This window comes from Schistocerca gregaria, chromosome 2 (assembly GCF_023897955.1).
Source record: "Schistocerca gregaria isolate iqSchGreg1 chromosome 2, iqSchGreg1.2, whole genome shotgun sequence".
Taxonomy (NCBI): Eukaryota; Metazoa; Arthropoda; class Insecta; order Orthoptera; family Acrididae; genus Schistocerca; species Schistocerca gregaria.
In genome coordinates this window covers 302,146,923-302,165,207 of record NC_064921.1, presented here as the reverse complement: position 1 = coordinate 302,165,207, position 18,285 = coordinate 302,146,923, and the positions used below count along the sequence as shown (strand labels likewise).

Genomic DNA, 18,285 nt, shown 5'->3' with positions numbered 1-18,285 from the left:
TGGATCATATTGGAAATGTCACATTTTAGGTGTACTACTCTCCCTGTACAAAGACTACTTCATAACAACTGATGACTACTGTAGCCTTAATGATTCTCTCTCTCTCTCTCTCTCTCTCTCTCTCTCTCTCTCTCTCTCTCTCTCTCTCTCTCTGGTATTCCCCTTATTATTTTTATTTTATTTATTGGTGACAGTTAGTGGGTTCTAACGTGTAATACGGAAACAAACTAAATAGAATGAATCTTTCATTCTGTAGGGGAATGTGTACCATTTCAAACTTTCTGGTAGATTAAAACTGTGTTCTGGATGGGGATTCGAACCCTGAACCTTGCCTTTTGCAGACAGCACCTACCAATTGAGCAATCCAGGCATGACTCACAGTAAGCTCTCATAGGTTTATTTCTGCCAGTACCTCTGTCCTAAACTTCACAGAAATTCTACATACCTTGCACGAGAAAGGATATTGATGAGAAATAGTGTGGCCACAACCTAGAGAATTGAATCCAGAATGAATCTTCCACTCTGCAGAAGTGTGTACAATGTTTTGAAACTTCCTGATGTAAAAACCTGTTTTGCTGGACTGGGGCTTGAGCCTGGAATTTTGCATTTCAGAGTACGAGCATTGCCCACAAAGAATGAGGACCATTTCTTCATAATAAGGTCTTTTCCAGTGATTATAGCTTGCAAGGTAAGCAGGAAAATTTCTGTAAAATTTGGAAGGTAGAATATCAGGTACAGGCAGAAGTAAAGCTTTGAGGACGAGTCATGAGTCCTTCCAGAGAACTCAGTCGGTAGAGCACTTACCTGCAGAAGGCAGAAGTCTGAGGTTAGAGCACTGATGTGGCACACAGTTTTAACCTATGAGGAAGTTTCAGCTGTGAAGTAGCTTTCTTTAAAATAAGACTTCTTACTTTGTTATTACCTTTTGGTTTAGAGAATTGGGAATGTTGAAAGAAGATTTAGATCTGAAGATTTCTAAGTGGAAAAAGTGTTTTTATAGGAAATTAAGGTTAAAAACAGAAACAAAAACCTTTGGCAAAATGACAGAAGCAAATGGGTTTGGGTGAAACAACTAACATCTGCAATTACAGTATGATTCACAAGCAATGGTGGTTCGAGCATGACAAGGCATGGATGGTGATAGCAATGTTGCAGGTTCCAAGTGACTGTTGCGGTATGCATGTACAAGTGCTTTGCACTTGGTAAAAATGTCTGTCGTGCAAATTATGTCTCTTGATTGCTTATGTAGATTTTATCGCTTAATACCCTCATCACAACAAATTGAATAAAAAATCACTACGTAACTCTTTATGATCACGTTTAATTCTCCCACTGACTATAATGTTCACTGCAAAGTGCATAGAACACTACTGAATGCTCATTGGTTGCTGGAAAATAGATGAAGTCAGGTGCGTAGAACAAGCCTAAACTCGACTGCCATTGTTCGTGACTCCAGCTACAGATATTTGTAAACATATTTTATAGGAAATCTCAGTGGAAGAGGTATTGAACAGTCTTTCACTTAGAAAGTTGTAACGTGTAAACAGGCAGAATACAGTGTTGCAGTCATCAACACCTAATAAGACAACAAGTATCTGGTGCAGGTTTTAGATTGGTTACTGCTGCTACAATGGCAGGCTTTCAAGATTTAAGTGAGTTTGAATGTGGTGTTATAGTCTGTGCACGAGTGATAGGACACAGCATCTCCAAGGGAGCGATGAAGTGGGGATTTTCCATATGACTATTTCACAAGTGTACCGTGAATATTATGAATGCGTAAAACATCAAATCTCCGACCTCTCTGTGGGCCGAAAAAGATCCTGCATGAATGGGACGAATGACGACTGAAAAGAATCATTCACTGTGACAGAACTGCAACCCTTCTGCAGATTGCTGCAGATTTCACTGCTGGGCCATCAACAAATGTTAACATGCGAACCATTCAACCAAACATCATCGATGTGGGCTTTTGCAGCCAAAAGCCCACTCATGTACCTTAATGACTGTACGACACACAGCTTTACGCCACACATGGGCTCGTCAACATCGGAATTGTACTGTTGCTGACTGGAAACGTGTTGCATGGTGAGATGAGTCTCGTTTCAAATTGTATCAAGCGGGTGGTTGTGTGCGGGCATGGAGACGACCACATCAATCCATGGACCCTGCATGGCAGCAGGGAACTGTTCAAGCTGGTGGAGGCTCTGTAATGGTGTGGGGTGTGTGCAGTTGGAGTGATCTGGGACCCCTGATAAGTCTACATACAATACCTTCTCGTATTGCTACAGATTTATGGACAGCTGTGCAGGATTCATGTTGTCAATTCTCTCCAGCGCTACTTCAGGCATTATTTGTGTCCATGCCACGTTGTGTTGCAGCACTTCTGCATGCTCGTGGGTGCCCTACATGATATTAGACGGGTGTACCAGTTTCATTGGCTCTTCAGTGTATCATTAAATATTTTCTATAGCAGATTGATGTGTGGCGCATAGACACACATAATAGATAGCAGTAATAATTTGTGTTACGTGTGTGTATACGCTACACATCAGTCTGCTGTAGGTGGGTTGGTGTTTATGTGTTGTTCCATCCAGAAATTTCAATAATTGGTATTATGTATTTTCTGCTGATTATACATGGAAAGTAAATTAAAAACAAGCTTTTCACAGGAATCAGTTTGCAAAATAATATTTTATTTTTCCACTTCAGGAATCTCGTATCAATACAATGACCACAGATGATACACTGGAGGATCCTGAATATCAGAGTGGAGCAGGATATAGTTTATATCCAATGCATGACTCCCTGCGTCTCTTGGATGCTCACCTGATATTTGAACCTCTCTTGGCCTGCCTGGGGGTAATGCCCCAGCAGATGATAAGCAATCTCAGTGGTATGTAAATTTGTTAAACATTATTGACTATGTTTTTAATAAAATTTAAGCTTTAATTGTGTAAAATTTGTCATGTTATTAACTGATGCAAATAGAACTGAGTGTGGTGTCGTAGTGGTCAGCAAACTGGACTCATGTTTGGGAGGACAGTGGTTCAGAACCCCATCTGGCCATCCAGATGTAGGTTTCCCATAATTTTCCTAAATCACTCCAGATAATTGCCAGGATTGTTCCTCTGCAGAGGACATGGCCAGTTTCTTCCACCATCCATTCATAATCCGAGCTTGTCTCCATATCTAATGATCTTGCTGTCAACAGCACGTAACAGTCTAATCTTCCTTCTTTCCATTTATGTGTGAATGTATTTTATTTATAAACTTAATGATTCATCCTCCTCTGCAGAGGGCTTGTGGCTTCAGATTACTGCACTCAGTGATTCACAACTGACTGAAGTGAAATTTTGTTACAAGCTACATGCACACCAGGCCTTCAAGTCACTTTTTTTAAAAAATTAAAGTGCACTTGACTGTTACTGTTTATCACAAACTGTTGCACTGTACCTCAGTTGAAGACTTGGGCACTCTCTCTTCAGTTCCAAACCAGATCCCATTTGGCCTACAGCCTGCCTCTCTTTGACTGAAATTATTGTTTTTTTAAGGCAGTCTCTACTGTTTCTCTGTAAAGCCACTTGCAGTACCTACTTGTGGCTGCCAGGATGTGTATGGTTGTGGGCAGGTTATATGGGTACTGTTAATAGGGAGTCCAACAGTGTATTGAGCAGCATAATTGTGGTTGTGAAAGATGAGAAATAGATATATCATCCATACCGGAACACATTTTGAGGGCAGGAAACCACTAAATTTGATTTGATAAGACCCACTTCTGGGCAGTCACAAAATCGCACTGTACCAGGTTGTACAAAGCAGTATAAAATCCCCCCCCCCCATGAACCATGGACTTGCCATTGGTGGGGAGGCTTGCGTGCCTCAGCGATACAGATAGTCATACCATAGGTGCAACCACAACGGAGGGGTATCTGTTGAGAGGCCAGACAAACATGTGGTTCCTGAAGAGGGGCAGCAGCCTTTTCAGTAGTTGAAGGGGCAACAGTCTGGATGATTGACTGATCTGGCCTTGCAATATTAACCAAAACGGCCTTGCTGTGCTGGTACTGCGAACGGCTGAAAGCAAGGGGAAACTACAGCCGTAGTTTTTCCCGAGGGCATGCAGCTTTACTGTATGGTTTAATGATGATGGTGTCCTCTTGGCTAAAATATTCCGGAGGTAAAATAGTCCCCCATTCGGACCTCCTGGCGAGGACTACTCAAGAGGACATTGTTATCAGGAGAAAGGAAACTGGTGTTCTACGGATCGGAGTGTGGAATGTCAGATCCCTTAATTGGGCAGGTAGGTTAGAAAATTTAAAAAGGGAAATGGATAGTTATAGTGGAATTGGTGACGTTTTGTGGCAGGAGGGACAAGACTGTTGGTCAGGTGAATACAGGGTTATAAATACAAAATCAAATAAGGGTAATGTAGGAGTAGGTATAATAAAGAATAAAAAAAATAGGAGTGTGTGTAAGCTACTACAAACAGCATAGTGAACACATTATTGTGGCCAAGATAGATACGAAGCCCACACCTACTACAGTAGTACTAGTTTATATGCCAACTAGCTCTGCAGACAATGAAGAAATTGATGAAATGTATGATGAGATTAAAGAAATTATTCAGGTAGTGAAAGGTGATTAAAATTTAATAGTCATGGGTGACTGGAATTTGATAGGAGGAAAAGGGAGAGAAGGAAATATAGTAGGTGAATATGGATTGGGGGTAAGAAATGGAAGAGGAAGCCGTTTGGTTGAATTTTGCACAGAGCATAACTTAATCATAACTTACACTTGGTTCAAGAACCATAAAAGAAGGTTGTAAACATGGAACAATCCTAGGGATACTGATAGGTTTCAGACAGATTATATAATGGTAAGACAGAGATTTAGGAACCAGGTTTTAAATTGTAAGGCATTTCCAGGGGCAGATGTGGACACTGACCACAATCTATTGGTTATGAGCTGTAGATTAAAACTGAAGAAACGGAAAGAAGGTGGGAATTTAAGGAGATGAGACCTGGATAAGCTGACTAAACTAGAGGTTGTACAGAGTGTCAGGGAGAGCATTAGGGAACAACTGACAGGAATGGGGGAAAGAAATACAGTAGAAGAAGAATGGATAGCTCTGAGAGATGAAGTAGTGAAGGCATCAATGGATCAACTAGGCAAAAAGACGAGGGCTAGTAGAAATCCTTGGGCAACAGAAAAAAATATTGAATTTAATTGATGAAAGGAGAAAATATAAAAATGCAGTAAATGAAGTAGGCAAAAAGGAATACAAACGTCTCAAAAATGAGATTGACAGGAAGTGCAAAATGGTTAAGCATGGATGGCTAGAGGACAGATCTAAGGATGGGCTCACTGGGGGTAAGATAGATACTGCGTACAGGAAAATTAAAGAGACCTTTGGAGAAAAGAGAATCATGAGTATGAACATCAAGAGATCAGATGGAAACCCAGTCCTAAGCAAAAAAAAGGTAAGTAGAAAGGTAGGAGGAGTATATAGAGGGTCCATACAAGGGCGATTTATTTCAGGACAATATTATGGAAATGGAAGAGGATGTAGATGATGATGAAATGGGAGATAAGATACTGCGTGAAGAGTTTGACAGAGCACTGAAAGACCTGAGTCAAAACAAGGCCCTCGGAGTAGACTACATTCCATTAGAACGACTGACGGCCTTGGGAGAGCCACTCATGGAAAAACTGGTAGAAGCCGACCTCGGGGATGATCAATTTGGATTCCGTAGATATATTGGAACACATGAGCCAATACTGACCTTACGACTTATCTTAGAAGAAATGTTAAGGAAAGGCAAACCTACATTTCTAGCATTTGTAGACTTAAGAGAAAGCTTTTGACAATGTTGACTGAAATACCCCTCTTTCAAATTCTCAAGGTGGTAGGGGTAAAATACAGGGAGCGAAAGGCTATTTACAATTTGTACAGAAACCAGATGGCAGTTACAAGAGTCGAGGGGCATGAAAGGGAAGCAGTGGTTGGGAAGGGAGTGAGACAGGGTTGTAGCCTCTCCCTGATGTTATTCAATCTGTATATTGAGTAAACAGTGAAGGAAACAAAAGAAAAGTTTGGAGTAGGTGTTAAAATTCATGGAGAAGAAATAAAAACCTTGAGGTTCGCCGATGACATTGTAATTCTGTCAGAGACAGCAGAGGACTTGGAAGAGCAGTTGAACGCAATGGACAGTGTCTTGAAATGAGGATATAAGATGAACATCAACAAAAGCAAAATGAGGATAATGGAACATAGTCGAATTAAATCAGGTGATGCTGAGGGAATTAGATTAGGAAATGAGGCACGTAAAGTAATAGATCTGTTTCCTATTTGGGAAGCAAAATAACTGATGATGGTTGAAGTAGAGAGTATATAAAATGTGGCCTGGCAAAGGCGAAGAAACCGTTTCTGAAGAGGAGAAATTGTGTTAACATCAAGTATGTATCTAAGTGTCAGGAAGTCTTTTCTGAAAGTATTTGTATGGAGTGTAGCCATAACCCTGTATTCACCTGACCAGAAATCTTGTTCCTACTGCCACCGAACTTCACTGATTCCCACTATATCTAGCTTTAACCTATCTGTTTGCCTTTTTAAATTTTCTAACCTACCTGCCTGGTTAAGGGCTCTGACATTCCATGCTTCGGTTCGTAGAATGCCAGATTTATTTCTCCTGATAATGACGTTCTCCAGAGTAGTCCTCCCCCGGAGATCCATATGGGGGACTAGTTTACCTCTGGAATATTTTACCTAAGAGGACACCACCATCATTTGACCATATGATAAAGCTGCATGCCCTCTGGAAAAATCAAAGCTGTAGTTTCCGTTGCTTTCAGCCGTTCGCAGTACCAGCACAGCAAGGTCATTTTGGTTAATGCTACAAGACCAGATCAGCCAATCATCCAGACTGTTGCCCCAGTAACTACTGAAAAGACTGGTGCCCCTCTTCAGGAACCACGTGTTTGTCTGGCCTCTCGACAGAGGACAACCTCCATTGTGGTTGCACCTATGGTACAGCTATCTGTAACACCTAGACACGCAAGCCTCCGCACCAACGGCAAGGATCTTGTTTCATGGCAGGTGGCTCACTGTTGATATAATAGTAATAATAAAAATAATAACAATAATAATGGTAACGTAAATCAAGACAAGTTGCAGATAGACAGAAGATAAACTGCATTATGATTCAAAAACAGTGGAGTAATATTTTACAAACTGATTTTAGGCTGTTACACCATATCATGTACGAAGATAAATATATGTGGTTGTGAAATCTTTGTGGGATCAAAGATTTTAAATTAGTGCATCTAGAAAGTATCTCAACTGGTTTCCAAAGATGACAGTTGTTAATGTCTGGTTTAAGACTAAAATGAGAGAAATTATTTCAGTAAAATTGCAATGTAAAACTATTTTGCTTATATAAACTACGCGGCATGTTAAATAATGAACTAAATGGAAAATTTGCCCTGAAAACTCATTGACTGGAGTATAATCGTCTTCAGTGATGAGTCCTACTTTGAAATGAGCTCCAATGAGCAGTGAAGACTTGTATGGAGATGCACTGGACAGTGTGGGATATCAATGTGACTGGAGTGATGGTCTGGGGTGCCATTTCTTTTCATAGCATGACCCCTTTGTTGTCATCCATAGCACCCTTACAGCACAACAGTGTATCAATGATATTCTATGACCAGATTTGTTGCCCTTCATGGCAAGCTATCCTCAGCTTACATTTTGGCAAGATAATGCCCACACAACAACAGTTTCTACTGCTTGTCTTCCTGTTTGCCAAATCCTACCTTGGCCAGCAAAGTCAATAGATCTCTCTCCAAATGAAAATGTTTGGAGCATTATGGGCAGAGCCCTTCAACCAGCTCAGGATTTTGACAATCTATCACATGAACTTGACACAATTTGGCATGATGTCCCCATGACATCCAACAACACCAAGCCAAATAATTGCTTGCATAAGGGCCAGAAGTGGACCATTGCATTTGACCTTCTCAGTTTGTGAAGCTCTGTGTGTTCGATGAATCAATCAATTTTTCTGTCATTGTAATCATTTGTTTGTCTATACATGTACATCACATCTACCAATTTCCACTGCATTTAGATAATTCCTTCATGGTGTGTGTGTGTGATGGTTTTTTGTCTTGAGAGTGTATTACTTCAAATTATCAATATATATTATCATTTGCTGCACTGGATTACTCATGTATGACATTGTTAAACAACTTAAATCAATTACATTAAAAATATGGATAACATTTCATTATTAGCTTAGCAGAATAGGCTACTTTCCTATGTTAAAAATGTAGTTCAGATGGTTGTTATTCTGACTGATTATGACATCTAAATAGCATTTAAAGTCAATATTCTCACAACAAATGTTGCTATTATGTAACTACAGCTTAAAAAGCATTAAATATCAAGATTTGGTCACATGCTATGTTATTGAATGATGGTCTGCTGACATCACATGCTAGGAGTAAGATGAAGCTATATGTGTTTTATAGGAGCATTAGCTGAAGTCATGAGGTTTTGAGTACATTTTCTGCAAACCTTTAGCTATTTAGTGATAAAAAATGCAATTACAACTTTTAAGAATAGAACGTGATTTTGTGCACGCTGATAGTGAAAGTCTTGCGATAGCTGATGCATTTATGCTTCACCCATTTAGAGCGGTGGTATGGACAATGGTGGACATTCTTTTCCCTGCTCTACAACGTCATTAAATTCACTCAAAACTAAGGAATTGTAGGACTTTTGCAAATAAGCCTGTATATTATAACCAGACTGTTGACTATCAGTCATGAGCTATGACCCAAAGCGCAATAAAATTATTCGTGGCAAAATTTAAGTGTTTTCCTCTGTAGAAGGCACTCTGCAGAATACTATATCCATCAGGAATTCAATGGCACAGTGGATAGCGCATCTGAAAGCATATAAAGAGGTCTCATATCTGAATCCGGGAAGGATCATACATTTTTAAAAGTTTGACTCGAAATACAAAAGCAGTCTTAATTTGAGAAATCAACAACAGAGGGTAAATCATTTACTTTGCGAACAAACATTTTTTTTCAAGCATTGCTAGTAGTGAAGGTATTACCAAACACCCACAGTGCAATAAGGTATAGGACAATGAGATTTATGTTTATGAGTGTAAACTAATGTTAACATCTGAAGCAGACTTACTTCATCTTTTAAGTATGATGATGAATCTGCAAAAGTTTAATCAATAAGAAACCTTGCTGCACAGTACGAAAATAAAACATTGTTTCTAATAAAGTAAACAGTATATAGGCAAATTAACTAGAAAATATCTTCTTGAATGTGGTATGTGTGAATAGCAATTGCAAATGTAAGTGCATGTAAACAGCAAGGAAAACAAAATAATATTCTGTTTCCGATTGTCAGGGGGAATTTTTTTAGTTGTTATTTGTTTCTCATATGAGAGGGCTGTTGAATCATTTTCCAAACAAATTAAAATGTTCTTTCAGATTAGACTCAGACCAGCGATCTATGTATATCATCTCATAAAATTCAACAGTCTACTACTCTAACAATTGAGCTACCGAGTAACTAAGATGCATCTGATTGTAATGACAATTTTCACTAGGAGTTGAGTTTTGTTGAAAGACGCTATCCTTTGTTCTAACAACAGAGGTTATCATAGTGAACTTGTGTATCGACATGCTGGCAATTTGCCGGTGTTGTGTGCCCTAAAACACTAATCATCATCATAATTTGCCGGTACTGTGCAACTTTATTTTATACATCTTCTCATTCTCTGGATCACTCAAAAACGACTTTTATAGAGTTTATATGGACTCATCTGTACAGTATGGTACTATACACCATTTGTAAACCATTTTCTGAAACGCAAATTCCAAAACAAGAGATCACCGTGTATCAACATTATGACATCCTAGGTGCAGCAAGCTATCCAGCGTGACGTCACGGGCATCACGACTCGAAGTGAGAATTTTAGAGTGCTTTCAAATTATTTGAATTTCACTTCTATTTTTATAGAAGAATACTGAAATTCAAGAAAAAAAAAGCATTGTAACATAAAATGATATAATTAATCATTTAAGACAAATTCCAGGAAACAGTCAAATCCCCTTTTTCAGCACTAAGAAGCACAAAATATTAAACATCTCATTTCCCACTGTGAGTTACTTATCCCCCTGTTGTTGTAAAGACATATCAGCTTGAGGAAGTCCATGTATTCAGCACTTTTTCCATTCTTTTCATATAGTTTTAAAGGAGGACTGAGGGAGGGAACAAAAGAAAAATGTTGATTAGGAATTAAAATCCATGGAGAAGAAATAAAAGATTTGAAGTTAGCAGACAACATTGTAATTCTGTCAGAGACAGCAAAGGACCTGGAAGAACAGTTGAACGGCATGGATAGTGTCTTGAAAGAAGGATATAAGATGAACATAAAAAAAAGCAAAATGAGGATAATGGAACATAGTCGAATTAAACCAGGTGTTGCTCAGCGGACTGGATTAGGAAATGAGGCACTTAAAGCAATAGATTTGTTTCCTATTTGGGAAGCAAAATTACTGATGATGGTCGAAGTAGAGAGGATATAAAATGTGGACTGGCAAAGGCAAGAAAAGCATTTCTGAAGAGGAGAAATTGTGTTAACATCAAGTATGAATCTAAGTGTCAGGAAGTCTTTTCTGAAAGCATTTGTATGGAGTGTAGCCATGTATGGAAGTGAAACTTGGATGATTGATAGTTTAGACATGATGAGAATAGTAGCTTTTGAAATGTAGTGCGACAGAAGAATGCTGAAGATTAGATGGGTAGATCATGTAACTAATGAGGAGGTACTGAATAGAATTGAAGAGAAGAGGAATTTGTGGCACAACATGACTATAAGAAGGGATAAGTTGGTAGGACAAACTCTGAGGCATCAAGGGATTATCAATTCAGTATTGGAGGGAAGTGCGGAGGGTAAAAATCATAGAGGGAGACCAAGGCATGAAGACTCCAAACAGTGTCAGAAGGATGTAGGTTGCAGTAGTTACTCAGAGATGAAGGTGCTTGCACAGGATAGAGTAGCTTGGAGAGCTGCATCAAACCAGTCTCTGAACTGAAGACCACAACAACAACAACAATGAGAACTATCAATTTTTCACAATATAATGTAATTGGATAGATAAAAAAAATCTACTCTTCCCCCAGAATCCAGTTTCTCAGAACCCTGTACGTGGGAACTAGTGCTACAACATGTCCTTGATTCTCTCCACCCACCTGGCTTTAATTCTTGTTAATTTCTTCTGTCTCAGCATTTCTTCACACTAACTACTCCTTTCTTCACTCCATTTTAGTTTTCTGCATTGTCTAGTTTCTTACCTGTCTGTTTCTTGCTGTCCCGCTCCCATCTCTGTAACATATGATGCACTTAACTTTTCAGTCTTATTAACTCGTATTGATGTTTCAGCAGTAATGTCTGTCTTGCGTATTACCCTGTCTTTCATCTTTAAGCTCTCAGGTTCTCAAATCTCATCCAGTGAAGTCCCCAAGAATCAGTCTTTCCTTCTCATCCTGTTTGGTGATTCTTCCCTGGCCTGCAGTCATGGGTGACTTTTCCAAAATGTACTGCTTTTCCTAGACATTTCCAGTTCTTTTCATTCACGCATCTTCCATCTCCTTCGACCCTTCTGACTGAAGGAGGAGCCACTGGCTCTGAAAGTTTGCCTCATTATAACCTTCTTGTATGTGTGTGTTCTGCCTCCATTATTATTATTATTATTATTATTATTATTATGTTTTATTACCATTGTACTTTTGGTTTATGCATTTGTGTTACTCTAGGGACTGGAACTAATGGCAGTTCGTCTTTCGACACACTTGGCTCCAATTTATCATTGGTTGGGAATGTTGAAACAATGAGAATTGACATTGTTGTGAGTGAATATGGGAAATTTGCTGACAAGAAGAAGGGGAAAGGTGCTGGACAAGGAACAAAACAAGGGAAAAATCAGATGCACTCAAAATTTTGTCTCGATTTGCCACCTGAGACACCAGCATTCCTGTGTGAGAAGATTGGTGTTGAACTTGACCTGAAGAAAATGGCCGACATGACGGTTGATGACATGATTCAAAAGCAGAATGTTTTGTACATCTCCAGAGGCCAACTAAAAAAACACACCAGTAATATCCTGAATATCAGCCTAAATATACGCTACATATCACAGCAGGTATGTATAAAAAAATTGCTTAACCTAATCTCCCTATGTACTTCCTCTCCAGCCTACACACACACACACACACACACACACACACACACACACACACACACACACACACACACACCACAATACTATTCCAGTGAATGGTTAGGTAATTCATATTCTTTTGAATATTTGATGTTTACAAATTCCTTGGTATTACTATCTAAAGTTGTACGTCACTTGCCTGTTCTTGCACATCAATAAATATTTCTGGTTTCTGTTTGTCCGATTCTAAGCCACTTTGCTTCATGTAAGTACCTCACAGGTAGTTTCAAATTCATAGACATTGAAGTATAAGGTGATGTCAGAAAGTATCATAGAACTTTTATGTTATGTGATTCTCTTATCTTTTAGTGTCATGAATATTATTCCTTGGTTGCAATAAAATTTCACATTCAAGTTTTTTATGAGACTGCAAAAATCAACACAGTCATCAACTGAAAAATCAATGTATTCCTTGTTTTTCATCCTTAAATATTTTTGTTTCACCCCGTTGTAATATCTTATCCTGTATTTTCATTTTAAGAGAACTTTACAACATAGAAAAATAATGCAATAATAAAATATATTACATATAGAATAAATGTTATACGAGGACAATTGACAACAAGGGTACAGTAGGATCATAGAATAGTGATGTAGGCTGGATACTTTTTATCCACTACCAAATATAAATTCTTGTGAGTGTGTACCATACAACCCCCTCCCCCCCTCTCTCCCCTCCCCCCTCCATTGCTCTTTCTCTTTCTGGGAGGGTAAAAAGGAGAATTGCAGGTGGTGTTAGGGCAAGAAGCAAGGAGAGGGATGGAAAACATACAGTAGGTAATGCATGTGAAAAATACAGTATTTTTAGAAACTGAATTTTTATTGTTGTTTGTGATCTACCATGATGCAGATGCATCTGTTCCATACTCATCAAGTAAGAAAGATTACACTGTGGTAAGACACTGGACTTGGAGCATGGCGATTCAAATCCCCATCCAGCTATCCTTATTTAGTGTTCCCAAAGTATCCATAAATTGCTTAAGGCAAATCTTTTGGTCAAAAAAAGATGCAGCTAATTTCTCTCCCCATCATTCCAGAATCTGAGTTTGTACTGTCTCTAATAACTTCACCACTTGTAGGATGTTAAACCCTAATCTTCCTCCTTTCCTTTCCAAAATGATGAGATGAAAGTCATGGGCCATGCATTCCATCCTGGGAGATTGAGCATTGTTGATCATTTAGGAGCAAGTTTATGGTTCTATGGTTGTTCAAATACCTACTGCCTGTTGACAATATCTCACAGCTTTTTGTATTGAACAGAGGCATAAAGAACACTCAAAGAGAGCAACAAGAGATCATATTAAGTGTTTTCCAACTAGATAAATCTTTCTACCAGCACTACAAATATATGAGGATCTATAAGTTGGATTAGAGGTAAAAGAATCATATCGCCAGTAACTGCTGAACTAAGCAGTGATATTTTGAAACTACTACTGGAAACATCGCTCTGAAAGTTGTAGCATACTTTGCTTCAATCACAGCCTTCAAGAGACAGAATTTGCTTGTCATCCAGCAGCAGCTCCTCATACTGCATCATGTATACAACTTACTATCAAACTAAAGTCCCCAGCATTCCATACTCTCACTCATCTTCCAATATAACAAAGATTCCTTAATAAAATATGACCAAGAAAGTCATTTGGGATTTACTCCAAACAGGCTGAAGGGTACCTGTGTAGGCTGTTTTACTGCACATAATCAAGTATCAAGCTGATCACCTCCCAGGTTAATAAAGAATGCAAGAATTATTTTATGTTTATCAGGGTACAGAAGGAATTGTACTTCAGGCTACATTTTTAAGTCCATGTTTTATAGAATTTTGTCCGCATTCTACAAGTAATTTGTTATTTACACTGAAAAATATAAACTAGGATATGCTGTCATCTCCTCTGTAGTGCTCTCTGACTGTGTTCTCAAGATTCACTTACCCAGTGAAGACACTGTATTTGACACACATTGTATAAACTCTTGAGGGCACTGGTGAAGAATAGATGTAATCGTAGATTTAAATGAAGTAGCTCTGAATCAATAAGTGCTCTTCAGGCTGTGTGTGGTGTGTTTTGCACAACAAACTAGTTCAGACAATGTGGATTGCCTTCTCTCCCTACAGAAGCAGCAGAAGCATGTCTTTCTTCTGGGTAATAGGATATGTGGGAATTAGGACAAATAAACCTGCATGCAAATAAGTGAAGGAGTATGTGCACAAGAGATACTATGGCACCATGTGCTGTCATACTATATGCAGTTCTTTGTTGTGGAAGCACAGGATCATTCATCACTGATAAGATTGTCTCTGATGTATTGTCATCAAAGAGACATTTAGTATTAATCTTTCTTTCTTCTTTCATTGGGAGGGAGGGTGGTCACCCTGCCAGCATCATTTGTCAACGTTTACTTGGAAAGAAGAGTGCTTGTGTTTGAAGAACACCAAGATGTAGTCAATGTAGCAATGATTCAGCCATAGCATTCCTCTCATCAATTACTGAGGGGGGGGGGGGGGGGGGGAGAAAGAAAAAGAGGTCATTTTAATCCATCTCTGGTAGGGCTCTGCCATATTGCATGTGGATAACAGAAAGTGTTTTACTCTGACATCAGACCAACCAGGGACCACCTGATACACCAGCCAGCCTCCCATACATTTTAGGTGACAGGAAGAAGAATGTACTGCTGTATTTGCTGTACTATTTTGAGCCTTGTGAGCCCTGACTGGGGGAACCCATTATATTAAAGTGAACAGAGAATATTCAATAGAAGTGAAAGCAACATCATAAGAAGTGGTGATAATCTTTTGGAGCCTGTCACATTGCTTAAAACTGAAAGTAATATCATGAAACAAGCAAACAATTTACATCAGTAGCGACAAGATGAAATATTGGTAACACACTGATACAATACAGTGCACCTGTTAAGAAACTGTATACATCACAGTAATGTGACTTAGTTGAGATGCTCAGCAAAGGTAATCAGACTTTTCTTGTTGAAAAAAGATGATTGTGTTTTCACAAAACCCTGTTTGATAATTTTAGAGAAACAGTAATAAAAGTTCAGAGAATCAGTATTTGAACTAGACTGCGCAGCAATTATACTAACTTCATCATGTATATCATTCACACATCGCAGAATGAGATGAAGAGATTAGGGTTAGGGCACATATGGAGGCATACTCACAATCATTCTGTACCTCCACTCTGTTTGCAAATAGAAAAGTATTGTGAGTTGATAATAATGGGCAGTAACTTGTGAAGTATAGTTATGTTGATCTATCAATTTTTCAGATAAACATTTTTCTCCCCATTCGCTGCTTATAGCATGCTGAAATAATTACATAATTTTGTAGGCATATATATATGCAGGAGATAAGTTTCTGTATTTATCCACAGGTAAACATGCCTCTCCTGAGACTCTTGCATCAAATCAGTAACATGTACCAGAATGTGAAAGAAACACAAATGGAACTAAAAGAGGAACAGCAGCCTGTTGATCTAAAACATGAGCCTTCAGTCAATATGACTCACAAAAATAATGGATCATCATCAAGTAAGTTGGACAAAATATGACTTGTGCATTTCACATTAAGAAACTAAGAGAAACAATGCAATAGTATAACTGCTTAGTATACAAGCAAGTATATTTAAAGCACTTAGGTGAAAACAGTGTTGTTATAGTGGTGTTAACATTTAATTCGCTGTAAAACATGTTTTGGACGTCTTTCCTACTCGTCATATTGAAATGAATGATTTAAACGATAGCTGTGTAGTTTTCAGCTGTAGATATAAGGTGCTGAAGGGAAGAAATATCATCCTCAAGCCTAGATAAAAAGGGATTCAGACTCAGTTGTTAATCTGTTGATGCTGCCAATTCTTTCCCTTTCCCTTCAGTGGGGTTATGTAGTACCTTAAGTTCTCTTCCATCGCCCTCATAAGTTTTGACTGACTAATGTTTCTTAGCAGCTTTCAAATTTTTGAAGCTTTGTATATTGTCTTTGTTTACAGCATCTGATCTCCATGAACCTGCAGCCTTAATTGATGAAAAAATAAAAATACCTCAGACAATGATCCCTCCTGAATTTCCACATTCATTGAGTCAGCACAAGACGATCTCCCCTTCAGCGTCACTACGATCCAGGCCTCAGAGCTTTGCCCAGAAACTACGCTCCACCAGTAAGAGTGTTAAAGGTACAAATCAGTCTACCAAATGTTTTAAAAGCTTCTTGTTTAAAAATTCAATTAAGAGAATTGTTTCAAGATCCAGTATAACTGGGGATATTATAATACTCCACTTTTCCCATTATGGTGTAATTCACAGAAACCTTATGACTTTTTGTAATTTATATTCATGTTTTGATAAACAATCACAAGCACAATTTAGTCCAATTTAAAGCAAATTGCATCAAAAGGAACTTTCGCCTAAGAAAACTGTAAAATTGTAGAGAGAGAGTGGCTGGCAAGCACTAACCTTTATGAGATGTAATTCCAATGCTGCTGATGGCTCTCTCTCTTTCCTTGCTGAGGAACAAACTAATAGTGTCAGAAGCTAAGAATATTTTATTTATTTCACAGTATTTGTTACCAGTATTGGAATTTCACCCCTTGAAGATAAGTACTGACCAATCACTCAATTTCAAGCTAATTCAATAAGGAACTGAATGTTATTGAACTGTATTTTGGAACTACTTATTTGGGTAATTTGGTTTATTCTGCCATGAGAAGCAGAGAATTAAATTAATATTTTGTGTTTATTAGGTTGTAAACTGATATTTTATGATAATTTCAGTGTAGCAAAAGAATGTTAAGGCTATAAACGAGATTTAATGTAAGACAGTATATACTGTTGTTTAATCTTATCTTTGCCACAGTGTAGTGAGATGAGAAATTCCAAGTGTGGAAGAATGCTGTTTTCATTGTTGTGGTTAAGGATGCTATGGCTATTGCTGACCTGAGCTACTGCTAATGCACTATAAACAATACTGCCCTGTATATAATGTAAGGCTTGTGCTTTGAAAATACGCAATGTAAGCATCTTCTTGTTCTTTATTAGGATATATAAACTTGAATGAAGGAGTGACAACTCCTATGTTTGCTGTTAGTCCTTCTGGATCAGGCTTGGAACATGTCACTATAGCTTCAGATAAAAGTAAAGACTGCATAAATGCCACTCCTCAGTGTTGGAAAACAGTTTATTATCTACTGGATCTGTATGCCACAATGCCTGAAACCAAGACAATTACTCACAGGTAATTTGTTCAGTTGTTTTGATTTAATCCATTCTTTTTGCCTTTTATTTGTACAACTTTTGATTTTTACATGTATGTGGGATCATGTTTTCTTGTGGTTATGTGCCAGTTATTGAAATTTGTTAGTAAATGGAACAAAGATTAAATTAATGTTTCTCCAATTCTATGCCTTACAGTACAAGGTTCTGTGATACTGACTGGAGCTTGTAAAAGGATGTGCTATGTATTGTGCAAGCATTTTAATGAAACTTATTTCACGATGCATTTATCTCACTTCATGACATAGATACAGCATACACTGTCAAGAAACTTCAGCCTCCTTGTAGCATAATTTGACCACTGTAAACAATACGTTAAATTTCAAACACAGAAATGAACTAATTTTCTTAAGATAATTTATAATATTGTTGAACAATGAGAAAAAAGGAGCCGAGTGAAGGGATCTCAACCAGAGGCTTCGTCGACTCTGTGACTGTCTTGGGTGCAGATTTCTAGACTTACGCTATTGGGTGGGGAATTGTAGGACGCCACTAGATAGGTCAGGGGTGCACTACACAAATGAAGCGGCTACTCGGGTAGCAGAGTACTTGTGCCATGCACATGGTTTTTTTTTAGGCTAGGCAGTAGTGCGAGGTGTCCCGATGAACACTCACCAGTCAACGTGCAGGCAGGGAAATCAGGACGTGCTCAGTGTAAGGACACTTCGGCTATCAAGATGTTAGCAGTAAATTTTCAGAGTG

At 38.4% G+C, this 18,285-nt stretch overlaps 1 protein-coding gene across 12 annotated transcripts in view; it reads left to right on the top strand.

Moving 5' to 3' along the window:
• LOC126336925 (transmembrane protein KIAA1109 homolog) overlaps window positions 1–18,285 on the top strand; it is a 468,521-nt gene that overhangs the window by 276,570 nt on the left and 173,666 nt on the right. For all 12 annotated transcript variants that reach the window (XM_050001082.1, XM_050001080.1, XM_050001090.1 and 9 more), the window contains 5 exons: window positions 2,710–2,893; window positions 11,849–12,234; window positions 15,693–15,849; window positions 16,305–16,487; window positions 17,350–17,545. In XM_050001082.1, coding sequence (XP_049857039.1) covers window positions 2,710–2,893; window positions 11,849–12,234; window positions 15,693–15,849; window positions 16,305–16,487; window positions 17,350–17,545 — 1,106 coding nt within the window. The remainder of the gene's footprint in view (window positions 1–2,709; window positions 2,894–11,848; window positions 12,235–15,692; window positions 15,850–16,304; window positions 16,488–17,349; window positions 17,546–18,285) is intronic.